Here is a 26,617-nt window from a genome sequence, read left to right on the forward strand (position 1 = left end):
AACAGCATGTTATTCTTCATAAACCTCTTTCATACAGGATAATATATGAACTGATATAGATTAAGAAATATTAACTCGTGTTAGAAATTGGCGGTCATAATCAATCTCTAAATACTCCTTATTATCAAATTAAATATATAAAAACTATTATATATATATTGGTTTAACAAAATTTATTTAGACTCTTTATTTTTACAAAAGTGAATTTGAAACATTAAAGCAGACACTTCACTTGCATTTAATAAGCTTGCTATGTATATAAAAACATATGTGTCTATTTAATGTGATGACGAAAGCAAATATGTATGTTGAATTAATCCAATTTGGGCATGGCAATGCATTAGTTAATACCCAATTTTTTTATGGCTTTGTTGTGAAAACGCACACCTCAAATGTAAATCGATCAGTTATTATGTTAGTTATTGCAATTTGTAATGTGTTTAAAATGGGTGTTTTTTGCACCATTTGGCTTATCTCTTCACAAAGCTTTGATAAATCGAAACTGCTTTTTTGTATTTCCAAATGAACAAACCAGCTCAGCGAAGAGCTGTAAATCCAGACAGTGTTTAACTCCAGATCTTACAGCGTACAGAGTACTTATACAAGGCATAACTTTGTTAGATAGTGCATGTAATCTAGGTTTTGTAATAAAAACGTTGGGTTACCGTGCTGGTTAAAAGATATCCATAACTCCTGCCACATTTCCACATTGTGGTTCACTCAGTTGAATAGATGAAGAGAGTCCAGCATGCAAAGAAACACAAAAGACCAGTATCAGAAACACAATTATTTTCTGATGTACTAAAATTAAACACATGATTTTATTGTAACACTGGGATACTGAACTTACCGTTTGTTGAGACCCACATTTACCACTGTAGTAGCTCAAACAGTGGCATTTAAAGAGTCAGGAAAAACATGGAACACAGACAATATAAGTTTTTTATATATTTATGCATTTTTATAGATCTTTCCCTACGAAGACTGGCAGAAAAAACCGCATATGCTGGTTAAGTAGGTTTTGAAGCATGGTTTGAGCTGGTCACGTGCTGGTCCTAGGTTGGCCCTGATCAGGAACTAATTGTTGAAGACCAGCATAGGATCAGCACATGACCAGCTCCAATATGCTGGAGTTTTCCACACGGATACAGTATATGCTTAGCTGCGACCAACACTGTCATAAAAATGGGAGCATGCAGTACAGGCAAACTTAAACAATTACCTTTTATTTGTTTCCAGTCACATGTCTGGAAACACATTCATCAGTGTGGTCCAGCAGCTCAAACGCAGTGTCATGTAGGCGGAGACAGTCGCCCACAGACATAACAGCAGACCAGAAACAGTCATACGGATTTTTTACCTTAACACGTGCTAATACAAATTTCTCAGGCATTTTATTTAACATTATAACGAATCTAGGTTACTGAACTTTATTAACTTTATTGTTTTTTTCTCAAACAGCAGCATGTAGAAGAAAAGCGTCATCCACAATAGATTGGGGCATTCATTTCAACATAATTGTATGTATATACATACTTTTACTTGCTATGGAAGACGGATACATCGTTGGTCCAGGTCGCGTGCAATAAGTAGACTACAGCGCTGTGCTCCAGTTTATGATGTTATGTAGTAGTAGAACGTTCAGGAACATTTAACTGAACGGTATCTGCAGCTCAGTCCATCCATCATCACGCCATTACACACAGAACCATGTAATATGGATTCAGCAGGCTATTCAGTATGCAAATACTAAACTAAAACTCTTAACTTCTAAAAGTTTGTAATTTCATCACGTCTGCTTATTAATTTTCCGTCTTAAAATTATCCAGGCCGAAACACAAGAGGGCAGCAAAGCATCGGTCATCACAGAAAAATATAGACTTCTGAGCTCCAAAAGCTCAATTTAGTTTGGACAGTTATATCTGGAAACTGACAAATATGCATTAGGATATAAAAAACTCAATGTACTGCTTAATGAGCTACAATTATATATTAAAAAAAAGTGTTTTCTTAGATAAAATGTAGGAGTAAGTGTACCATGGTTTTACAAATGAATTTCTTTGCGTTTTTAAATTGCTTTACTTTCTGTTCTTTTGATATAAATGCCTAATCAGTTAGAAATTGCCCTGTATTCTGTGTAATTTGCAATTTGACTCAATTTGTTAGTATCTGGAATCACCCATTATGACTTCTATTTGACACTTTATTCGTGCATGAAGCACAAGAAGTGTATTCAGTTGGTGAGTGGTGGTAGTTTGGTTCTGGATGAGGGCGTCTGGCTGTTATTCTCCTCCTTGAGCCTCTGCATCTCCAGCCTCTGGAACTGAATGATCTTCTCTGCTTCTTCTAAACTCTGCTGCGTCATCAAGCCGTTCCTCCCCGCGGAAGCTGCACCTGAAGCATGAAAGAAAAAGGTAGCTGAGATCCTCCAACAAGAACTTCTGATGCGTTAATGTCAGTGATATCATGGTCCACGCTTATCCGGGTTTATCCAGAACCCATGGATTTCTTATTGGTCACCTCTCATGTTAGCGGAGCTCTTGTTGGTTTTGTTAAAGCTGCTTTGACTCTCGTAGTTGTGCAGCTGCATACGAACAGTGCGCAGCTCCTGACGCAGATCATTGATCTCTTTCATAAGAGTGACGTTGTCCTGGAAACAGATGATAGATATGAGACCTTTCACAGAATCAGTGATTGAAGGCATACTGAAGGTATTGTACTTCAGGTGTTTAAAATCCTTTATTAAAGTAAATATTAAAGTACTAAACCAGATTAACACTTCTATTTGGACATGTTTATTTATTAGGTGAGGACAAAGATACTAATTTCCACATTAACCACACACTGTTATTTGTCTCTCTCACCTTCATGAGCTTTGTATTGTTGGCCTGGAAGACGTTTGTGTCCCTGGTGAGCTGGTTCTTCAGTGTCGTGATAATCTTCTCGTAGTGCTCCCTCTGTCTGTGGTTTTCCTTCAGTGTATCTGTATCCACCGCCACTTTCTCTACCTACAGTCACACACCACACAAGCTCCAGTCACTGGAAATCGAAACAGCGTGAATAATGACCCAAATGTTTCGATCTTACCACATCTGATGGCTGAACGTAGCATTTATAGAGCTCTCGAATGTGGTCCTTCAATCTTTTGGGGTCCTGAATGAATTCCACACACGTGTGAAGGTCAGCTTTAAATCTCTGTAACAGAACCCCAATGTCCTGCACCTGGAAGACAGCAGGCCAGTCATTGTCTGGGAAATATAGTGAATCTAGGGTATAGATGCCAATGAAAAACAATAAACAAAAAGCAACAAACAAGCAAATAAATAAATAAGTTAAATGTAACATAAAGAAAATAATGTTTAACATTATTAAAAATAAAATGTAACATACCGCACAATTTATTGCTAAATGTACTTGTTTTTAACACAGCTAATTTTACTTTTTACTTTTTTTATACCTTATAGCTCTTATCTTTAATTATGTTGAAGTAAACAACAGTATACTTATGTATTAAGCCTGTAGTAATTCTCAGTGATCAACTTAGGAACTTAGGTTTGTAAGAAACCAATTTTAACCAAAAACATTGCTTCTGGTCAGAAAAGAAGTCATTAATTCATAATAACATAAAAACAATCCACTCTCTGTTGTACTCTTACATCCAAATCCAATAACATATTTGTTTAGAATTGATTTTGAACTGTTTTTGTAAATGCCGCTTGATCTGTGCCTATTTCGGTCCTAACTCAAAAGAGCTGGCTTTTTCACTGAAGAAAGCAATATCATGGACAATATCAAGTCACATGAAACAGTTAAAGTTAAAAATGTTTCAGTGATGGATTTATTTCTTATAAACATGCAGATCATTTGCTGGACTGGAGTGTTTGTGGATTATTGTGATGTTTTCAGCTGATTGGACTCTCATTGTGACGGCACCCATTCACTGCAGAGAATAGACAGGTGAGCAAGAGATGGCCTGAGGATGAGTACAATTTCATCAAAGAAAAATACTTTTTGGGTTAACTATTTATCAATGTACATTTACTGTACGGCAAATGTAAGTAATTAAGTGTAGTAAATGTACTCAGTTTAGTGAATGTGCATGGGTACCCAAAATGTGTAGTGTCTACAATCACTAAGCTGTTTAGGCATATGTGATCAAGAAAAATTTTGAAAGATTTAGAAAAATAATCACAGAATGTTCTAAATTAAAACGAATAGTCACTTGTTTGCTAAAATGACAATAAAAGGAACAATTTAATGGTAATTCCTATCATAACAGAGCATTTAAGATGGCAGCCATATGCAACAGAATGCCATTAAAAGGCAGTGAGGGACCAGACACAGTTTGGATACATCACCAGAGTAGGAAGGTTTTTGAAACCATCAGTACAGTGATGCTGAGACCTGTTGTGCCAGTGTAAATGACCGCCGGCGTGAACCCTGAGGATGTAAAGAGCTGTACACATACTAACCTTCCTCATTTCTTTGTGCATTTCTTTGTCTTTGGTTTTCAATTTTAAACTCAGTTCGGCAATTTTCAGCTCCAGCTGTGTGTTCGTCTTATGAAACTCCTTCAACTCTCCCTCCATCTGAAACACATCTTTTATCACACAGTGTTCACGGCGCTCATTTATTCATTTATGATGAATGACAAATGTTTTTGTAATTAATGAATGTTACTTTTTAAGTTTGACAATGCAAGAATATAGTGCACAAAGTAATGAAACAGTTTGAAGCGATCACAAATGTGTCCGACCTCCAGCATCTGCTCCTTCAGCTCCTGGATTTCTTTCTCCTTTGGCTCAATCTGCTCTTCCATATATTCAGCCCTGAACTCCATCACGTCAATTGTTTTGTTAAGTGTGTCATTCTTCTTTTTCAGCTCGTAGATGCTCTTTTCCTGTTGAGACAGAACAGATTTATTATGTACTTATGACTCTGAGTTCATGTATCTGATCTGGGCTCTGTCAGATGGCACGGAGACCATACTAAATCCATACTAAATGAATACTTAATGCTACATTTTCAATTTATAATAGATTAATTCATCAACCATGTTTACTTCAGACACACCACTTTCCCCTCAATCAGGTGCCGCCGAGATGAAACCTTGTAATGAGTTAGCATTTTTGAACTGCACTTCCATCATCCTGAAGTCAATAGGTTTCTCAGAGGGAGTGCATTTCGCAATTTGGAATACAGAGAACATACTTGACTTGGTTTTCCTCATGTCATCCTGAACAGGGCTCATATGCGCTCACCTTGTCCTGTATGATCCCATCTCTCTTCTGAATTGCAGTCTTCAGCCCACTGATGTCGTTCTCGAGTGCTTTGATCACAGACTGCAGCTTCTGCGCGTCCTGCTTCAGCTTCTCGATCTCCATGTTCCTGTTTTCAATTTCTCTCTGTAGCACATGAAACTGTACGACACAACGTAAGGTGCATTACTTCGACACACTAGAAGGTGGCTGTGCTCAATCTTCAATAAACAAGCCACAGCTAGTCCCGAATGCGGCTGCTAGTGTTTTTACCTGGTCAAGAAAATATGAACATATCACACTCTAGTCCATCAAGCTCTTTTAGGGAATAAGTGAAGTAAAAATCTGTGTTTGTACTAAACAAATCCATTCTTTCAGGCATTTTAATTTTTAACAGTTGCTTCTAGACACTATATGAGTTTATAATCCATAATGATACTTCCAACAGCAAAAAAAAGTCTATCCTCTGCTGTCCTCCAATCATATCTGTTTAGACCTTTTTTGGACAGTTTTGACTCATTAACAGTGCTTGATCTGTGCGTATTTCTCTTCTGATTCAGATGAGACACATTTTTTCACTGGATAAAAAGATATTATATATGTTATATATTAAAGATATGGATATTTTAGCCAGAAGCAACACTTCAGCTTTAAAAAAATGTCTTGATGGATTTGTTTCTTACAAGCATGCAGGTTGTGGCATCATCATTGTGGTAGTATTACTTGTTTTCATCATCAGTTTGTCTTCTTGGATGGCCTTAGGGTGAGTATATAGCATTATTTCTTTATTTTTCCTAAGGTTATAAGACTATTCTGTTCTTTTCTGAAGCAACAGGCTGTATTATGAAAAAGCACTATACAAATAAACCTTACTTTAACTGATTTGTCACAGTTTATACGCAGTATATTTGAAGTGAAGAATTATAGTCACCTGCTTTGTTGTGGTATCTAGCTCCACTTTGAGCTTTGTGTTAGCCTTTTTTTCTTCTTTAAGATATTGCTCGTATTTCATGCGGATCTCATGGATTTCCGTATCTGTGTCCTCTTCCTCCTGCTTTATGTATTCATCAAATTCCCGAACCTTCTGCTGGGATTCGTCCTGATACTGAGAGTTAGAAAGAAAAGAATGAGAAATTCTGTTTTGAAATGATTATCTTGTATTTACACTTAAACTTCAAATTGTTTATTTTTTTATTATTTGTCATTGTTCCAAACATTTCTGAAAAGAGTGGCTAGTAAATGATCCAGCATTTCATTTTGTGTTTTACAGAAGTGATACTGGTTTGGAACATGAGATCTTTATTTGCAAAGCATTGCTAAATTGTCTCTCGGTTGCCTTTACCTGGGTAACCAGCATCATTTTCTCCTCCAGCTTGGCCTCATAAGATCGCATCATTTCCTCCAGGGCTCGGGTCTTGCTCTCCTCCACGCTGTGCAGCTGCTGCTCATATTCCTGCTGAACTTTATGAAGCTTCAATTGTAGCTCCTGGTATTTCTCATATTCCAGCATGAGCTTCTGATTATTGCTTGACTCTGTGAAGAGCAGCCTGAGTTAGTCCAAATAGGCTAAAGTAAATAAAGGTGTAACTTTGCTTGTTTTTTTACAAGCAAAAAAAAAGTATGCACAATTTATATCAGTTCTATATTAGTATTAATAATAATAATGATTATTATTATTTTATATAGGGCCTTTAAAAGTGACTTTCTCAAAGCGCTTTAAAAGCAAACATCACTGTAGAGAAAACAGCACACTTTAAATACGATAAAATATAAAACAATGCAAAAAAAACAAAACCAATCATAAAATATAATGTTTGAAGAAAATTCATTGTTTATAAAAAGCGTGATCCAAAAAATGAAGACATTGTAAATAATTAAAATTTAGAAAAACATTTTTTTTTATAAATTATCTTAATATACTCCTAGTTAATGTAAAATATTGAATACTGTAAATACAACATTTCACTCTCGGGTGAATCTCCTGACTGCAAGGAATCCTGTTGAAAGAACTTAATATGGCCACGGTTTGTTGAAATGAATGAAGTATGTTTTATTTACCCACGTCCTGTTGCTCTTTACTATGTTTTTCCAACACTTCGGAGAGAGCTTTAACATGGGCTGCTTGCTGTTTCCCTTTCTCTGCTTTCAGGACCTGTAATAAAAAAGTAAAATAATCTTAAGTTTAACAAGCCATTGTGTTGCAAAATAAAAATGGTTTTCTCATTTTGGATCTCCTGACACCGACCTCTTTCTCAGCATTAAGTGAATTGATCTGTTGGACACATTTTTCCATGAGTTCATTGATCTTCTCTTTGTATTCAATGTCCCTGAGGCTGAGCTGGTACTTGTTCTTCTCCTGGAGCTCCCTCACTCTTGAGTTCAGGTCCAGCATTATTTTATTCTGCAGGACGGTTTAACACAAGACGAAAAAAAGCTGCAGTTGCTCTTGTGGTTTACAGAGGGACAGTTTCGTGTTCATTTTTTCAAAATGCTATCTAAACTTTTTCTTTAACCGACAATTTATGCAATGTTAAGAACGCAGTTACTGATTTAAAGAAGAACTAAAAACCTCAGCTTAATATATGGCTTTTTTATTTTCATTTAAGGATAACCATTTATGTCTATTTATTTACAGTTGATTTACTTTTTCAGATTTTTTTGTATAAAACTTAAAATGATCAACTATTCAAATATTTTCTGAGAGTACCTTCTCCTCAAGGTCTGTTTTGGTGATGAGAATCTCTTCTGCATATATTAATTCCTTCTCTCTTTTCAACCCTTGTCCTTCTTTGTCGATGATTTTCCAGATAAAAATACAGCTGTCTTCTGAGACAGTTATGAGGAACTGGTCGTCAAAAGTGATAACCATCTACAGACACGAGACATAAAAATATTCATAAAAAACGTGCTTGTGACGCGCTGGGAGCTCACATTCTAATGAAGGTTAGCGGTACAAACCTTAGTGACGGAGCCAGCATGGGCCTGGTACTCTATCCAGTCATTCTGGTTGGGTAGAGGGTATTTGATTGCCCTCACCGTCCCAGTGGAAGTACCTATGAATAGAACTCGTCCTGAATGGGACATGGCAACAGTGGTGCAAACCACATCACCTGTACGCACTTCCTTAAGGATCTGCAGCAAGAATATTAACACACACTTTTATCTCAAGGGTTTTATCTCATGATTGCTATGATCAGTTTCAACTTGTCCGTCTTTCTCTTAAAAATAGTGTTACAGTGAAGCATGACTGAAGCAAATCCATAAATGTTAAAACAATCATTGTTTCAGTAATCCAGTTCTGTGGCTCTGGTTTTGAGATGTCGTTTGAGAATGTGCTCACCTGACAGTCGTGGATTTCTTTCAGAGAGCAATCTGTCCCGACGGCGAAGAACGTCTTCGCGTCGGGGGAGATGGTCACTCCTGTGTAGCTGCACGTCTTGAGGACGCTCTCAGACTCTCGCGCACCGGTGAGAGTATTCCACTCATACACAGCCCCGTCCATGCCACACGACACAAGGCGGCTGTCGTCCGCGCTGAACGCTATCGACCGCACCTGAACAGCCAAGTTAGAGCACTGCTCAGATACCGCATTCCAAAAAAATACATACACATAGCATCGGAACGCGGATGAACTTTTTACATTTCAGAGCACGTACTTTTTCGTTGTGTCCCTTCAGATTCAGGACGTCCTCAAATGTGGTAGTGGAGTAGATGTTGACCACGTTTCCATTGACAGCAGCAAACAAGTGGCCCCCGTGGCTGAACGCACACTGAGGAGAAGTGCAAGGAAAATTAGCCATGCACCACAGTCGCTCCACATATAAGACTTAGTAAGAGCAATGTTCATACAAGAACAATGTTATACATAAATAAAAAGATCTGCGGAGACGCACCTCACGGCAACTGCGTACAGTGAACTCCTTGAAAGTCCTGATGTCATCGATGAGCAGAGTCATGAGACGGAGTTTGTCTGAGAATCCCACCAGGATGTAGAGTCCAGTCGGGTGAAGAGCCACGCTGTAGGCTTCCTCCTGGAACTCCTTATACATCTCTAAAACACTGGACAACACGCACTCACGCTATTGGAAATATTCAACACAATCCCTGACAGCTCAGACTGGATGGAGTTGTATGATTTAGCGCTGTCAAAGCCAGTTTAAAATATTGATGAAATATGTTCAATAAAAATAATAAATACACTAACTCTCAAGTTTTTTAGTTAGTCAGTAAAAATGTTCTATGTTTAGAAAAAAAGCTTATTATGCTTAACAAGGCTCCATTTGTTTGATCAAAAATAGATATTGTGACATAACAATGCAATTCAAAATAACTGATTATTATTTTAATATTTATTTTTAAATTATAATTTATTCCTGTGATCAAAGCTGATTTTTCAGCAAATTACTGAAGTCTTCGATGATCCTTCAGAAATTATTCTAATATGCTGTTTTTCTGCTTAAGAAACATTTCTTGTTGTTGAAAACAGTTGCGCTGCTCAATACTTTTGTATTAACTGTGATATGTCTTTTACAGGATTTTTGTAACAACATTTATTTAAAATATATATCTTTTTTAAAAATGGTATATCAAAAAATTTATTGTATTTTCTGCCACACTTGATAAACTGATGTATCCTCACTGAATATTTCAGCAAAGTGACCATAATCTCAAAACATACTTTTCTCCGAAAAAAAACATTTAAAAGAGCATAATGACCTGAAATAAGCTCACGGTGAGACACAATAAAGCAGAAGAACGGCACCTCTCTTTAACAGAGCTGAACGTACTTGGTCTCAAAGTTCCAGATGCGCACCGAGCGGTCCAGGGAACAGGTGGCGATGAGCGGCTTACGGATGCAGGTGGATAAACCTGTGATAACGCTGGAGTGGGACAGTGAGACAGGTGCTCAAACTGAGCAAAAACACCCTGATAACACAACAGGAGAAAGAGCTGAATTAGTTACAACTGGTATAATGAGTACATGCAGAGCTATGAGTGAAAAACCTCTTTTATTACACTAGACATGCTATTACGGGACAACGTCAAGTTTGTCATCTTGTTAGCCACAGTAGCTCTCTCAGCTTAAAAAAGAAAATATGCAAATATGCAGCTATTTGCTTAACAAGACATTTGATTGATGGACTGGAGTGGTGTGGATTATTTGTGGTGTCTTTTTCAGCTGTTTGGACTCTAATTCTGACGGCACCCATTCAGAGCAAACGTCTTCTGAGGAAACTCGTCTTCATTTTACATGGCCTGAATACATTTCCATTTGTGACTTTGGACCACAAAACCAGTCGTAAGGTTTTTTTATTATATATGTAAATTGAGATTTATACATCATCCAAAAGCTGAAATAATAAATAACTATGTGATGCAACTATTTAAAAAGAGTCTGAGAATGCAAAAAATGTAATATTTAGAAAATCGCTAATTTAACGTTGTCCGAATGGATCCTAAGCAATGCATATTACTAAAATTATGTTTTTATTATGGTAGAAATTTACAGAATAATCTTTGCTTAATATCCTAAAAGAAAACTTTGTAATTTTTGTTGTAATTTTACCCATACAATGTATTGTTGGCTACTTCATTTAGTGCTAAAACTACTAGACATAAATAAAAACTAAAATCAAACTACAACTAAAACTTAAAATAAAATTGACAAAACTAGCCCTTAACAAAATCACAAATTATAGTGAAAAATAAAATGAAAAAATAAAAATAAAAGGTAATCAGTTTTAAAAAAATCTATAAAATTAAAAAACAAAGACCAAATAAAAAAAAGCTCAAATTAACCCAATATCTTTACTGTATAAATATACTAGTATAACAGTGAGGTGGATGGCACCTTGTTCAGCTCGGCTAGAGAGAGGCTGATGCTGTAGAGTTGGCCGCGGTCTGTGCTGGCGGCCAGGGTCTCTTCTGACGGACTGATGCACAAAGTGCTGATTTCCTGCTGCTCTGCAGAACTGGGATCATTGCTGAACAGTTCTGGAGGAATCTGAGATAACAAGACAAGAAAACCCTTTCAGCATCAGCCTGACGCACTCCCGTGAACATTCGAATGAGAAAGTATCACGGCAGATGGCACCTTTATTTCTCTGGTCTTCTTGTACTGGTCTTCCTCCTCTCTTTTCTCAAACAAACACACAGTGCCAGGACCAGTGGAGCAAGCGAAGCCGTTAGAATAACCTACAATGGCTGTCACCCGCGGCAGTGAGGAGAAGGTCTCGCTAGTGTCCTGCTTTTCTGACTGACTGCAAGAACAAAATATACACATTACAGTAACGCGTAAGGCTTTAAAATGCAGTAAAAATAAAAGACATTGTTTCGCCAAATGTACAAATGTTACATGTTAAAATATTCAGGGCTCCGTGAATATAAACTGGAATAAGTCTCTTGACATATTGGTCCTTAATAACTCGATAACATGTACATGCTCTATCTATCATTGGGACGTGATTTTTATTACATTAAAGTTTATAAGCATATTTCTTGATTGCTTTCTTGTTATTTGAACGTCACATATAAAATAAAATACACGTGTACAGTGGTGTCAGTGAAAAGAATGAGATGAAATACATAAAATACAAGAAAATCTAGAAAAATCAAGAAAAATATAAAAGTCTGGAATATTTAATTTAATGTAGTACTATCTATGTAGTAACCATCATTTTCACCACTAAAAAGTATTTAAATATAAATCAAACTCTAAAATGAAATTACGTAAACTAAAACAAGAAATGACCAATAATTACGATACATTTTTAATATAATTTTAAATTCAATTTATATAAAAATGACTAGTATTAACAATAAAAATCAATGGATTCAGTTGAAATTGATTTAATGGATTTGACCATTTTTTGCATTCTTTTTAGCAACATAAATATCACTGCGATATGTTTTAAAACAAAACACATTATTTTACAGCAAACTATTTTAATGATAAAAACTTTCTTTCTCAAAACATGCAAGTTGATACTCAAAACTGATATTTCTTTTAAATGCTTATTCCTCTTAAAAATACTTTTTTTTAAGTAAGTAAGCTGTATTTTGTATTATAAGAATCTAAAAGGCTATTACTATTCTGTGTCAGAAATGGCCCTCGGTACGTTATAAGGTTTAAGAAAACATGAGATGAATGAGAGTATTGTCCTGTGTCTGAAGTGAATTCAGCACCAGCGCTGACCTGTAAAGCTCCTGCACGGGCGTCACATTAATCTCCCAGCGCAGACGGCCGGACTCAAACATCATCAGCTGACCTGCGTCTGTGCCAGCAATCACCTGCTCCGTGGACATCCAGGTGTGGCACAGGAAGTGATGCGTGTCTGTTTTAAATGTGCTGGACTGTTTCAGTGTTTCTCCAGCATAGCGAAAGATCTTGAACACGCCGTTGCCACTCACACAGATCTGTGTGTTGTCCTCAGGGTTGAAGCTGATCTGAGAATGGGAATAGACAGATAGCGTTTGGACGCTCGGTCACTGCAGCAATTCTGACCTGTGATCAAAATTTTACTTTTTAACGGTCAAATTAAAGTTGATCTGCATTACGTTATGAGAATATGAGAAATAGATTTTTTTATATATATAGCAAAGGTATGCTTGACTGAAAATACTGTTACAGTTATCTTTTTTCATGAACAAATATTCATATTTCATGTGGAAATGCAAGACATTTATTCTGTGTTTTAAAGATCAGTATGTATTTCCTATCAGTGTTGTTTTAGTATGATTTATACACTATTATTGTTTTACTAATATTTTGAATTAGCTTTTATTTTATTTAAAATTTTCATTTTAGTTTAGTTTTTGTTTCTGTTCATTTTAAATAATTTAAATTATGTAATTTATGTAAAAAAATTTAAATTAACTCTAATTTTTAATATTTATCTATATTATTTTTTGCCTTGCAGCTTTTTCAAATAGTAGAAAGAGTTGAATAGTTTTAGTTGACAATAATGACACTGTTGCCCACATAAAATGTAATGAGATTTAAAAACACTAATTCATATATAATTTTAATATCATCTTAAAATGAGTGATCGTGATGATTTAAACCAAAATCAAAAGAAAGAAATTAGAAATTATATTTAGTTTGAAAAACATGAACAATATTTTTAAGACCATATTATCTTTTTTATTATTATTATTTTAATTATCAATACAATTTCCCTGCACAATTTCATTATTCTATTGCAAAAATAAATATGAAATATGAAATGTAACTTTCATTTATGATAGGGGAGAGACAATTCATTTTCATGAAAAATGAAACTCCCTCATGATCTAAAAACAGACTTTATCTTTATAGACTATATCTTTTTATTTTTTTTTAGGTGAAATATGACCATTTCAAGTCACCTTCGTGTTAAACTTGTTTACCTGGTTTATGGGGCCATCATAGCTTGTCTTCACAGTGGCCATCACCTTCTTCTTTTCCCACATCCAGAGAAAGAGAGTCCAGTCTGGCCCGCCTGCCTGCCCGATCAGATACTTGGAGTCAGGGGAAAAGGCCATGCAGACAAACTGGTCCACCGGGATCTCTCCTCCAGTCAGCGCTTTCCTCTTCCTGCTCTGCTCGTGCTGGAGATCAAACACAGTGATGGTGGCTTTCTCTACACATTCAGACACGGCCAGATAACGCCTGTTTGTGCTGATGGCCAAGGCCTGCATGCCCTGACTTCTCTCAGTACCTGTGCAGACACAGGAGACAGACTTTGAATGCCATATTAAAAATAAAAAAATATTTTGCATAAAAATACATTATGAACATTCCTGTATTAGTGTTAATAAAATATAAAAATATATAAAAAATATTTTTTCAGTATAGTAAAATATTATGTCAATCAACATTATTAGTATTTTTTATTTGGACCCTGGGATGTTTTTTCCCTCTCAGAATTCTTCTTCTTCAAAAAAGTATGCTTTAAATAGAAATATTTTAGAAATAGAAACCATTTTTCCCTTAATAAACTGTCTGCACTATATATTTTTATTTATTTTACACATTCATACTGAATAAAAGTATTAATTTCTTTTCTTTTAAGTACTGACCCCAGACCTTTGATCGATATAGACACATATAGCCTATTGCCTAAAATATGAACCGATTTAAGATTATAATAAACTCGTGTAGTACCTGGAATGAACTTTTGGCATTTCTGATTGACGTTATAGCGCACGCAGTTGTTTCCACACGGAAATATGACGGTTTGCTCATCAAAATACAATAAATTATTCCTCACGCCTGTCCGCAATCCGAATACATAATGTGACTGCGCCACTACTGTAGCCATTGAACAAAAATATTATCTAACAGTCTGTAGAAAACAAATTTAAGCCGTGTGGTTTGTGTGCTGTGCGTCTGTCTGGCGCTGCAGTGTTTATTAGTTCGTTACTACGGCAACAACAACAAACTACAGAGTCCGCGTCCTTCAAGACTACAAACCACGCCCTTTTCACATCCACCTTAACAACCCTACCACTTTACCTGAGAAAAAAAGTTTCCTAAAACACAAATTGGCTTGTCTGTAAACCTAAACGATAAATGTACCTATATTTACGATCATTTACGAATTACTATGGCTAATAGGGCTTATTTATGGCAGCCGTAAAAAAACTATTTTTTACGGCTGCCATAAATAAACTTGTATAGCCATCCATTTTAACGTCAACGTCTTACAAGTACGACTTCACACCAATGATTCATGAAAACAGGCTATAAATAACGAATGAATCAAATAAAAAACAGCGCCCATACAAAGTAGGACACAAGAAACTCGACAGACATAATCGAACGGGCCCTAATACAGAGTTTTGAGAAATTATAAACCGGTGACATTGACATCAAAATTGATGTTGAATTTTCAGCGATGAACAAAGTAAGTGATGCTCTGCTGCCCCCTTGCGTTTGGATCCTAACATTCAGTCTGGTTATTTTTACAAAATTGCTCGGAAAGTAAATACGTTATTTCCACTGTTGCAAATAAGATGCACATCAAATAAATGTAATATGTTAAAAAGAATATCACAAATATGTCTTCCTTGTTGTGTATGACGCTTTCTTTCCCTCTACACGACCCTGTTTTGTCAAGTTTGGGAAGAACAGCAATTAAAGAACACCTAGATAAGTGCAGTAGGTTTTATTCCACGCTTTTAAAGTTAGTATAAATGCATGAGAAAATTGTATTAATGCGTGTTAACGTACAGCGTCTGCAAAATTACTGGTACTAGTTTATTTGGAGTCATTTGACAGAAAACAAATAAAAGGTAATTGTTACCATGTTCTTTAACACAAGCTGTAAATACTTTTTTTTTAGTTGAATACGTTTTTAATGAGAATCGTGCACACTGTACAGGACAGTGGTGTCAGTTGCTGTATGCATGTTCATTAAATTCATATCTGAACATTCAACTGCTTTTGCAACCAACTAGGATGCACAAAGTACTTGCTAATAACCATCTAAAAACATACTCAAATACACCAAAAAGTAGTAACTTCTGTTGCAATATCACATTATTTTTGAATAAAATCACTCTGGTCATCTCTGTTTCATGTATGCCTTCCTTTATTTACAAGCGCTGTTTGATTAATGTTCAGACCAGCTGAGGATATCTTCAAACACTTAATGTAAAACACATCCACAATTAAAAGCCCTTTTTAACAAATAAATTCTAATTATGCTTCAAAATCTGCCCATAGGGGGGCATTTCAACTCGATCAAAGGACAATTAAATAAATTAAAGTGAACTGTATAGTCAATTGTACAAAATAACGAAAGAGACTGGAAGCAACAAATGGATTTTCAGTGGTTAATAATGTCAAGTGTGAATGGTAGGAGACAAAGAAAAGGATATTTGTACAGTACATTGTGGGAAAATGTACAGTATGTGCATTAAATTCTGTAAAAATGGGCCACAATATGTACAAATTCAAAACGTAATTTCAGTCACTTTTAGGAAACATGCTAGTTCATGATAGTCACGATAGTTTCATGATTTTGTGATGGTCTGATGAATCAGCAGTTTCACCTGACAGATAAAGGCTTGTAATGTCGTACTTTAAATTCAGTTCTTTAAAAAAGCATAGTTATTTGTTCAGATGGGGGGTTTACTGTACGATTGCCTGGTCTGTTTACCTAAACCCAAAACAGAACAAAAGAACCCTGTACAAAACACAATAGAAAATGTAATGGGTTTAAGAGTTATAATGGGATTTGTACTGGTTTTAATGGAAAGTATAATGATGTCTATTGGCATGTGGTGGATTCTATTGGCGGGACATTAAATTCTATTGAAAAAGCGATCAAAACATGCTACAAAAATGTATTTTTAAATAGTAGAAATGGTTAAAGCTTCTTAATGGTATGTTAATGGAAACCATTAGAATATCTGTGATGGTTTCCATTGGGCTTCTGTTGTTTTTTTTGTTTTTTTTAACAGGGCGTTAACGCTGAGGCGGTGTGTTAATAACTTTAAAGTTTAAACGTTTTTATTTTGTTACATGCTTTTTGTTATATGCCTTTTAAAAATGGCCATTAACCTCCCGTAAACACTAAGAACGTCGCCGAGTCCTCCGGCGGCGGAACCATTCTTTTGCGGTTCTCTGTTTCCGTCAGGGCTTCGATTATCACCCACACTCTCGAGAAGCGCTGCCGCGCGCACGTGAAGCTAGGGGATGTTGTGAACTCGTCTGTTACTGTATTTATTTTCCAAATTTCCGTTCTGTATAATTTTACAATGGTAGAAGTAGACGAGGATCCCCAGTTGGGGTTCGAGTCCGAGGAAGACGACGACGAATTATCAGACGGCGAGGTAAGAACGCAGCGCGTTATATTCAAACAGTACCTTTTTATATTACAAAATTCAACATGATAGTAGTTAATCGGTCCAAAAGACTACATTTGCATAACACTTTTGTATCTTACGTTTGTCTCTGATCAGCTGCAAGAAGCTTTCGCCAAAGGCTTGCTCAAACCTGGACTCAATGTTCCTCTGCATGAGCCGAAGAAGGCCATCAACAACGTGGTGAGTTCTGTGCAGGGTTTTAGTCTAACATAATAGTATAGTCATTCCAATGCGATTTGATGGGAACCTATTATTTGTCGAGTTGATGTTTTGATTCTGCGTTACTCAGGAGGGTCTTAAGAAATGCCTGGCTGAGTTTAAGAAGAATCTGCCATGGGCTGAAAGGCTGGACCTCACTACCTACCCAGCTGTTGACATCGCTGCAAAAGCAGAGGGCAGAGTGCAGCAACCAGAAGGCAGTGAAGATGTGAACGCAGAGGATGACTTTCAGAGGGAGATGTATTTGTGAGTGTGTGACTTGCTCATTTAATACAAGGATGCCGCTTGACTCACCGTGTCCAGTTTTGCCTGACATTATACCTTGTTTTAGGGCGGCAACATTGATTGACTTGGAAATGATCCTTTTTATACATTGTGTTATATAGGGCTGCACAAATTGGCCAAAATGTCTTTTATATGTATATCGACGTGACTCATAACAGTTACTCATTTATTAGGAGGTTTATTAAAGGAGTTATTTAAAAAACGTTTACATCTGTGATTTGTAGTTTATTAATTTTTGACAAGAAATATGCAAAATCGACAGATTCTGTGCCTTTATTGTGAAATATGGATATCTTGTTCACCCGCTAATTTGTATCTTATGTCCATTGCTTAATAATGTGTGCAAAGTAGTATGGTTTTGAAAACATTATTTAATCTTTTCAAACAACATAGCCTTTATTACAGTTCATAAAATGATATATATATATTCTGTGTCATATAATTTTTTAATAATTACATAATTATATATATTTTTTTTAATGAATGTTATAAGAGACAGAGCAGCTTTTAATGTTCTGATCATAAAGAGCCTGCGTATATATTTAACGTATAAAAAAAAAATCCCAAACTTTTTTAAAAATGTAATTTTGATTAACCGTGCAGCCCTAGCTTTGGAAATGACATGCAAACAATATTTACGCAGTAATTTGAGACTTTTTATAGTATTTCTAAACTCACGTTTCATACGTTACAGCTACCGGCAGGCCCAAGCGACTGTTTTAGCGGCGCTGCCAAAACTGCGTAAGTTCAAGATCCCTACCAAGAGACCCGAGGATTACTTCGCGGAGATGGCCAAGACCGATCAGCACATGCAGAAGGTGAGCAAACATGGCAACCAGGCTTTGTAGAAAGCATTATGCCGTCTCATGGACAAGCTAAGGGCTTGAGAATGCATATTACTGTTTAATGGTGTGGAGTCAGATATTATTTTTGATAGAAATGAATACATGTTTTGCTCATTCGTTAAAATCTGTCAAAGCTGACGTTTTATTTCAGATAAATGCTGTTCTTTCCATTCCTTTAAGAATACTTTCAGTCCGTTTTTTTACAAAAATATTAAGCAGTTTTCAGAAATTATTATAAACAATTTTTTTGTTTTAAGCAGCAAATCAGAATGATAGTATCTGTGACACTGGAGTAACGATGCTTTGATCACAGGAATAAATTATACTTTTTAATATGCAAATGTAAAAAATGCAATAAAGAAATGTACAATATTACTGTTGGTCCTTTTTTTATCAAATAATTGCAGCCTCTGTGAGCTGATGTGACAGTGCGTTAATGAAAATTAAAAGTTAATTTTTTTTTATTGAATTCAAATCGCAATTTTTCACTCTTGTTTTGAACAGATTAGGAAAAAGCTCCTTCTGAAGCAAGCCGCAATGGAGAAGTCAGAAAAGGCCAAGAAGCTGAGAGAACAGAGGAAGTACGGCAAAAAGGTCAGTTTTAAAAATAGCTGGCCGATTCTCTGAGTGGTGTCTTTGGTTCTTGGGCAGACCCGGTTTTAAGTCTCTGCTTCTACAGGTTCAAACACAGGTGATTCAGAACAGACAGAAACAGAAGAAAGCAATGCTCTCGGCTGTAAAGAAGTATCAGAAAGGTACTTTTTCCACGCGTGTGCATCGGCATTTTGTATTTACAGATATTATCCAGGTAAAGTTTTACATTTCGTATTCATGGAGCAATTTTCACTCATCCTTGTCCCACAGGAATGACGGATAAGCTGGAGTTCTCTGAAGGAGATCAAGATCAGAGACCGAAAGGATCAGCTACAAAAAAGCAAATAAACAACAAAGGGTAAGCAATGACTCTATATTTAGCAGTAGATTTATCCGTTGTTTCTTACCTTTTTTTCGCGCGACACAAAATGATCTGGAGAATGTCAACGCATGTCGTTACTGTGCATTATGTGTTTTTCTTTAATGTTTCGTCGTTTATATGTTATTTATTTTAGTCCAAATTCTAAGAGGAAATACAAGGATAAGAAGTTTGGCTTTGGGGGAAAGAAGAAGGGCAGCAAATGGAACAACAAAGAGAGCCATGACGACGTTTCTGGGTTCAGGGCCAAAGTGGCTCATGGGAAGGGCGGGAAAAATTTCGGCAAAAGAGGCAAGACGAATGTAAGTGTTTTTTATTTGTATTTTTTTTATTTGTATAGTCAGTATTGTCATATTCTAACATTTTAAAAACCTCCCTCACACATTTTCATTTCTTTTCTCTTTCTCTCTCTTTTTTTTTTTTTTTTTTTTATAGAAACGGCCAGGGAAGGAGACAAGGAAGAAAATGAAGACACGCAAATGAGCTGTATCTTCCCATTAGTACCTCTCCCTCAAATGGATTGTGCCATTAAAAAGACTTTTTTATCTATATTTCCTATTACTTGGGTGAAGAACGCCTTTGTTCTTTTTCTGGCAAACACTTTTGTATTGTACAAGACTTGCCCGCATTTCAGAAGATTAATTTTTTATGTTTGTATTAAGCAGACCAATGTTAGCACGCCACCAATAAAACCCAGTTTAAAAATTATTTACAATTTTTTTTTTTTTTTTTTTTTTTTTTTTTTTTTTTTTTTTATGTAGAGAGAGACTCTCTCCTACTTGTACTGAATCAATCAGCAAATCAAATCTCTTTGCAGTGATGTTTGTATTTGCAGTGGGAATAAACACACTGCTTTATCTGCTTACATTTTGTACACAACTTGAGTTTGGCACACATCGGATCAGAGCTGTGCGTTCAGCGCTGCTCCGAGCCGGAGGAGCACATTAATATTCATGAGATTGTAATTAGTTTATCTGCCCACCGGTCCTGGTTGTAGTATTCCGCCGGTGTGTCGTTCCTGTGCCGTCTGGGTTCAGATAAGCAAACGAAGTGAGATGTTCATCCTGGGAATCTTAATGTCTCTTTACAAACAGGATCATGCTCAGTCTGACTTACGCAGGGGAGAATAATAATAGAAATTACCGATTTAAGAGTCGAGAGCTGCTTCAGTGCGAAATCAAAAAGACAGTAAACCTTCAAAACGGAACTCTTTATTCATAAAACGCTTAGATTTAGGAAAATAACATCTTGAGCCCAAAAAAAGGTACAAACAACAGGTGTTCAACTTTTTAACCTGCAACAACAAATGATAGCGTAATCGATTCGGTAATAAACCGATTGTGGTGTAAAAAGACATTTAAAACGGTTGCCTTTAACTGGAACAAAGACGCCATTGATTTCAGCTGTCTTCTGAAAATCATGAATACAACGGTCTCAGTAATGAACATGCGTTGTAGATGCTGTTGAAAGCTGAAGAAGTATAAGGAAAACTCATGGTTTGGAAACAATGAAATCTCTTCGTTCCTCAAAGAAAGACCGTCTCGCTGGATGCCAAGAACTTGACTCTCTATTAAACACACAACGAACGTGGAAATTTAAAGGAAAGTTCACCTATTTCAGTCACTGCCAGCAAACTAATTCTGACAAAAAATGTTACATATCAGAACATTTAACTGATTCTACTGTGATTGGTTAAATACATCAGTTTCATCATGAAACATCATGGCTGTGAGACTGGCAATTATATAAATGTAAAAACTATTTTAAATGCGTAATGTATTTTCTTTAAGTATCTAGTTGAAGACTTTTATCTGATCAGGTGATCGTTTTTATTTTAGTAAACAGGTTTTACTAAGTATTATTTAATGTTACGTTCACATAAACCAACAGTGATTATGATTGATACAGTATTAACCTCAGTTCAGTCCATTACACATAACATCATATGACTGAACTAACCTCATATTTATGATAAAATAAGTAAAACGGGAGGGCTTGTTTTTCCTTTAAGGCTTTCTGCAGGTTTTAGGAAGGTCACATTAAGACATTTTTAAGATCAAAGACAATGTAAAGACCAAACTGAACACAATATGTCCTCTAAAAGTAAACGTCTAGAGAGCAGAAAATGAGTTTTATCAGGAAACCTTCCAGTGTGTCTCAATATTTAAATCATTTGACAAAAAAATCTTAAATATAATATGGGGAAAAACCTTTTATTTTCCTGATCTTCCTCAGTTTTGTCTCCAACACAAATGTTTCAAGATGCACTGAGAAGTAAAATTACGTACAGCAACATCTTGTTTTCTGAGAAATCTACGTTTTAATTACAGGCTCAGAAAAAACAACTTAAGGAAAATGGAAATCATGTTTTCATTCTGCAATGGCATATTTGCTTATTTTAAGCATACGCTCATTGTATATTTTATATTTATTTAGAAAATTTTGACAAATACTGAGAAAGATGTTAATTTTTTCCAGTGCATGCAAATATTGGGTGAATTAAGGCCTTAATAAACCTTGTCCTTCACCCTAATTTTATAAAAACAATCATCAACAATGCGCTGTTTCAATGTTTAATACCTGGGATTCTGGCGACTTGAAGAAGAGGCTCAGATCTTCCTTCCTCTCAGTCCATGTTACTCTGTGAATGCTGGGAAGGTTCATCTCTCACCCCTGGATACGTGGCGCAGGGACTATAATGCGGAACGTGGATCTCCAGAAAAACGGGAACAGAAAAAACAGACTTAAACACAGTCTGGGGCAGAACTGAACCGTGAAGGAACATCCGTAAACCCGATCTTCCTGTTGATTTACACTGTTCTGAAGGTTTTGATAACCTCTGAAAAATCTAATGAGTTACACGGCTATAAGACTGTCGGCTGTAGCCTGATACCGCAGGACTGCCGTCTGTGCAGATTATAGAAAATGAAGTGATTAGAAAAAGAACATCAAAGAGGTTAAACTAGCTTTGGCGTTTCAAGCTTTCACATGTAAGTCAGCTTGCACAAGATAAAGAGAATAAGAAATAGACATATTTTTTCTGTTACCACGTTTTGTTTTTTATAAAAGTGATAGCATTGCTGTGAGAGTTTGAGGAGTTTGGATGCGGAGATTAAAAGTTATTAAAAGTGTAACGATGATAAAGAGCCAATAAAATATTACGCTACCTTTGGATTCAGTTGTAATATTTTGTCTCTTATGCTCAGCAAAGACGCTTTATTTGATGGAAAAATACAGTAAAAGCTAATTGATTTAAGATTTTTAAAACTTTTAATGGCAATAAATTTAATCGAGCTGAATTTATAAGACATAAGTTGCAAAAAAACTATTACTATGAATAACAGTACTAAGTAATAACAGTATACACACACATTATATTTATATATATTAGTGCTGTCTAACAATTAATCAGTCAAAAAAGTTTGTTTACAAAATATGCTCTATGTATATTGTGTATTTATTTATTATGTATATAAAAAACACACACATTTACTTTTATGCATATATATATATATATATATATATATATATATATATGTGTGTGTGTGTGTGTGTGTGTGTATGTGCACACACTAATATATGTGTATACACAGTACACACTCATATATTATGTAAATGCGATACCAAAATTAATGCGATAATTGTTTGACAGCACTAATATTTAGTAGTCAACATTTGAAGAGGATCAAAACCTCTCATTAAAGTTGTCCTAAAATCAAGACATATTGTTTCTTGTTATTAAAGAAATAGTTCACCAGACTGCTTTGGGTCACCATTGACTTACATAGTATTTTTTTCCTACTATGAAAGTCAGTGGTGACCCAAAACAGCCTGGTTATCAACTGTCTTGAAAATATCTTCCTCTGCATTCAGCAGAGTTTGGAACTGCTTGAAATAATTACAGATTTTTGATTTTTGTGCAATCTATTCCTTTAGCGATGTCAAAAACGGTTTCATCCTTCATTAACAGAAACTTTAACAGCATTTAAATTAAAGAAGAAAGCCTTTTCTAACATCATAAACGTCTTTACTGTCGCTTTTGATCAATTTAATACGTGCTAGCTAAATAAAAGTTTTTTTAAAAGCACTGCTGATCCCAAAGTATGTGTGTATCAAAGTATCACTACAAATAAAGTACTAGCTCACACACGGACTACAATGTCTTGCTGGATTTGTCTCAATAACGTAATAGTTTGTAGGAATGTTTATGTGAAACATACCTGCCATTCAGGAGTCTCCAGCGGATGGGACAGCGGCCCTTCTGGCAAAGGAACAAACCCAACATGTTCCCTGAAGGCTCCTGGAGCGGGTGGTCTAAGGGTCACGAACACGGCTGGGAGCATGTATCTGTCCAGGTAATGCTGACACATGGGAAGAGGCATCGCAAACATTTCTGCTGGATAAATTGGCCCTGGAACCGCCTCTTTAACCATGTACTCTCCAGAAAAAGGCGGTGCACCTGCGGATATATACAGTGTTAAAATTAGCATTAAGTAACACTTTATAATAGCTTTCTAATAAAAAAAAGATCGGGAAATTTCATAATGTTTGAAAGATAAACATTAATATATGTAATTGTGATTTAACACATGTGTTCAAAATGAACTAATTTTATGCAAATAAAAAATGTTTAGTATGAGGTGTCAGACAATACGCCTAATTGCAGCAATACAGCTACGTTTTTACATGTTTTATTCAACCTGTACTGAAATGATTGTGTTAGCAAGCGTGTACAAATTAGTGAATTAAGAAACACAATAAACAGATTATTGTACTGATATTAGCTAAATCTATACTTTCAAGCAGCAAGGGTTTAACAATGTTGATTTACATGTTGTTTATTAAGTGTATTGCAGCCACGTTTAATAATTAGTTGTTTAACAAAAAATAATAACGTATAACAATAATGTCCATAGAAGTTTTATTTACAGTTTTAATCATAAACCAGCCCGAAATGCACAGGGACTCTTATTTTGAAATATTTATGCTTTACTACTTCCAGCTACTTTTTCGAAAAAGAACAGGCAAAGCAGCTTGATAATAATAAAACCAGCTCGGAGATTTGGGAGACAGATTATAAAAACAATATTTAACATACTATATAAATAGTTAAAAATGAAGTTAGGATTGTCGTAAGGCAAACTGCTCTGGAAACCTTGAGCCGTGTGGTGCGCTCAACAGTTCAGTGCGCCGCGTGAAGTTTAATAATCAAAATTAAACTTCAAATTCAAAAAACTCCTTGTTACACATTTGTTATACCATTTGAGATATTTAAGACGTTTATCACTTATTCAAACTGAATTTAGAAAACAACCCCGATCCTGATTTGATTACAAAAACGTATTATTATATTAATAATATAAATAATATAATTTTTTTGTTAAACTTCGATTTTTTAGTATCTTTTGTGTTATATATATATATATATATATATATATATATATATATATATATATATATATATATATATATATATATATATATATATATGTGATTCCTTTTTATACTGTTTGCTAAAGCTAAAATAATAGTCCCCCAAAAAACGTTATATAGTAAATAATAAAGGTAGCCATTTAAACGAAATTAGAAAATAAGGTTTAAAAAATATTTAGTAAACAAGCAAATAAAAAAAGCCCAAACCTTCAACGGCAAAGTTCTGCGCGCTCGGTCCCGCCGCTGTCTCCGGGTCACGGTTACCCGCGCTGTCTGGACAGCACGTGCTCAGCGGCGCGTGGAGCTCGACGTACGATTTATCGTCAGCCGGCGGTCTAGCGTTACTCTTCTTTCTCGCGCTGGCGTCGGTTTGAGCGTTTACCTCGTCAGTTAAATTACCGTTACCCGCGGAGACCGATTTCCTGCCGGATAAAGCGGTGCGCTCAGGACGCTCGGCTCTGATCCGCCTTTGAGACGCGAGGATTCTCGTCCGCTCGTTGATGAGAGAGCACTTCCAGCACAAACACCGCTTGAACCGACACTTTCCCGAATGGCCTTTCAGCTGCACGACGAAGCCGTGGTTCCGACATCTGGAGCACTTCGGGCTGCGAGCCGCTCTTTCCGCCGCTAGTCCATTATTAGCCGTCGCTGCTGGAATATTTGCCATCGCCGCAAAATATCAGTGTTAATAATAGTTTAAAATATCGAATTAATTTGTTACAGTCGAATAAATTTCGCGCGCAGTGTCTGCCAAATTAATGAAATTGGTAGTTAATGTTGCAAAAAAAAAAAAATGTTCACGTGACTCTACACCGGCGTGGGAACACTGGCTCATTATACACGTCTGGAAATTGCAGACAGCGGAATTTCCCCAAAGCGGGAAATCCCCTAAGACAAAACACGATCAATTTGATTTAATTTTATATTTAAGCTTTTTTTTATTATTAATAAAATTAATATTGATTGAATATTGAAATATAATGATTACTGTGCATTACAATTTGACATGTAGCTTCTTTTTTTTCTTTTTTTTTTTTTTTTTATCTCACCTAACCTTAAATAATTGTTGTGCATAACTAAAGAAGCTGAAACTGAAAGTTGGGAATAATTATTTGGAAAAATTACTAATTATTTTGGGTGAAAAAAACTCTAAAGCTAACCAAGGCTGCATTTATTTGAGAACAAATAGCCTACAGTAAAACAAATATTATGAAATATCTGCTTTTTTTTCTTTAATGATTCTTAAACATTCATCGAACAGCATATAATTTTGGCAACTTATCGTGTCTTTTAATCAATTTAATGCATCCTTGATGAATTAAAATATTTTTATTTTATTTATATTTCTTAGCTTTGACTGTCAGTGCGTCGCCGCTTATTGATTATAATAAATGCTTCTTAAGCATCAAATCAGTATATAGTGTGGATACATGTGACACTGAATACTGGAGTGATGCTGAAAATCTAGCCTTGCGTCACAAAATTGGAGCAATATTGCACAATAATTATGTTTGTGCTGTGTATAATTGCAGCTTTGATAAGCAAGGGCCTATAGGAACGAGAAAATGCTTTACGGTGGATTTATCGACTGACGGCACCCATTCACTGCAGAGGATGCACTGAGAAGCATCCGATGTAATAATACCTTTCCCCAAATACTTTTTTGGATGATTTCCGTCGTTAAAGCATCTTTAAAACGTGTTCTAAACGCTTTCTTTCAGTGGATCCCCGAAGGCGGACTTCCTGTTTAC

The 26,617-nt window shown here is 35.7% G+C and overlaps 3 protein-coding genes across 3 annotated transcripts; 1 reads left to right on the plus strand and 2 right to left on the minus strand.

The window, feature by feature from the left end:
- Positions 1-670: 670 nt before the first annotated feature.
- Positions 671-14,631, minus strand: LOC122357078 (cilia- and flagella-associated protein 57-like). The gene is given in 23 exon segments (XM_043256269.1): positions 671-2,394; positions 2,521-2,650; positions 2,865-3,008; positions 3,088-3,222; positions 4,473-4,589; positions 4,757-4,900; positions 5,262-5,420; positions 6,190-6,363; positions 6,601-6,791; positions 7,317-7,410; positions 7,504-7,659; positions 7,966-8,127; positions 8,217-8,390; positions 8,599-8,811; positions 8,915-9,028; positions 9,152-9,317; positions 10,046-10,151; positions 10,154-10,184; positions 11,110-11,262; positions 11,353-11,518; positions 12,454-12,704; positions 13,647-13,957; positions 14,404-14,631. Coding segments are annotated over 23 exon segments (3,609 nt in total). The 5' UTR covers positions 14,561-14,631; the 3' UTR covers positions 671-2,233.
- Positions 14,632-16,873: 2,242 nt separating this feature from the next.
- Positions 16,874-20,141, plus strand: ebna1bp2 (EBNA1 binding protein 2). The gene is made up of 9 exons (XM_043253397.1): positions 16,874-17,078; positions 17,208-17,291; positions 17,401-17,576; positions 18,310-18,433; positions 18,965-19,054; positions 19,140-19,215; positions 19,325-19,412; positions 19,570-19,735; positions 19,869-20,141. Exons 1-9 carry the CDS (start codon positions 17,004-17,006, stop codon positions 19,914-19,916), a joined length of 927 nt encoding a protein of 308 aa, XP_043109332.1. The 5' UTR covers positions 16,874-17,003; the 3' UTR covers positions 19,917-20,141.
- On the minus strand, positions 20,000-25,604 carry LOC122355284 (doublesex- and mab-3-related transcription factor B1-like). Its single transcript, XM_043253388.1, has 4 exons — positions 25,074-25,604; positions 23,654-23,892; positions 22,014-22,146; positions 20,000-20,998 (listed from the first exon to the last, which is right to left on the minus strand). The coding sequence occupies exons 1-3, from the start codon at positions 25,531-25,533 to the stop codon at positions 22,060-22,062; spliced, it is 786 nt and encodes a 261-aa protein (XP_043109323.1). The 5' UTR covers positions 25,534-25,604; the 3' UTR covers positions 20,000-20,998; positions 22,014-22,059.
- Positions 25,605-26,617: the final 1,013 nt, after the last annotated feature.

This window comes from Puntigrus tetrazona, chromosome 2 (genome assembly GCF_018831695.1).
Source record: "Puntigrus tetrazona isolate hp1 chromosome 2, ASM1883169v1, whole genome shotgun sequence".
NCBI lineage: Eukaryota > Metazoa > Chordata > Actinopteri > Cypriniformes > Cyprinidae > Puntigrus > Puntigrus tetrazona.

Excerpts from the sequence above, each read along its gene's own strand:
- ebna1bp2 (XM_043253397.1), top strand. The coding sequence starts at position 17,004 with ATGGTAGAAGTAGACGAGGATCCCCAGTTGGGGTTCGAGTCCGAGGAA. Across the intron at positions 19,413-19,569 it reads AAGCAAATAAACAACAAAGG|TCCAAATTCTAAGAGGAAAT; the intron begins GTAAGCAATGAC and ends TATTTATTTTAG. Across the intron at positions 19,736-19,868 it reads GCAAAAGAGGCAAGACGAAT|AAACGGCCAGGGAAGGAGAC; the intron begins GTAAGTGTTTTT and ends TTTTTTTTATAG.
- LOC122355284 (XM_043253388.1), bottom strand. The coding sequence starts at position 25,533 with ATGGCAAATATTCCAGCAGCGACGGCTAATAATGGACTAGCGGCGGAA. Across the intron at positions 23,893-25,073 it reads GCAGAACTTTGCCGTTGAAG|GTGCACCGCCTTTTTCTGGA; the intron begins GTTTGGGCTTTT and ends ATATATCCGCAG. Across the intron at positions 22,147-23,653 it reads TGGAGACTCCTGAATGGCAG|ATCCACGTTCCGCATTATAG; the intron begins GTATGTTTCACA and ends GTTTTTCTGGAG.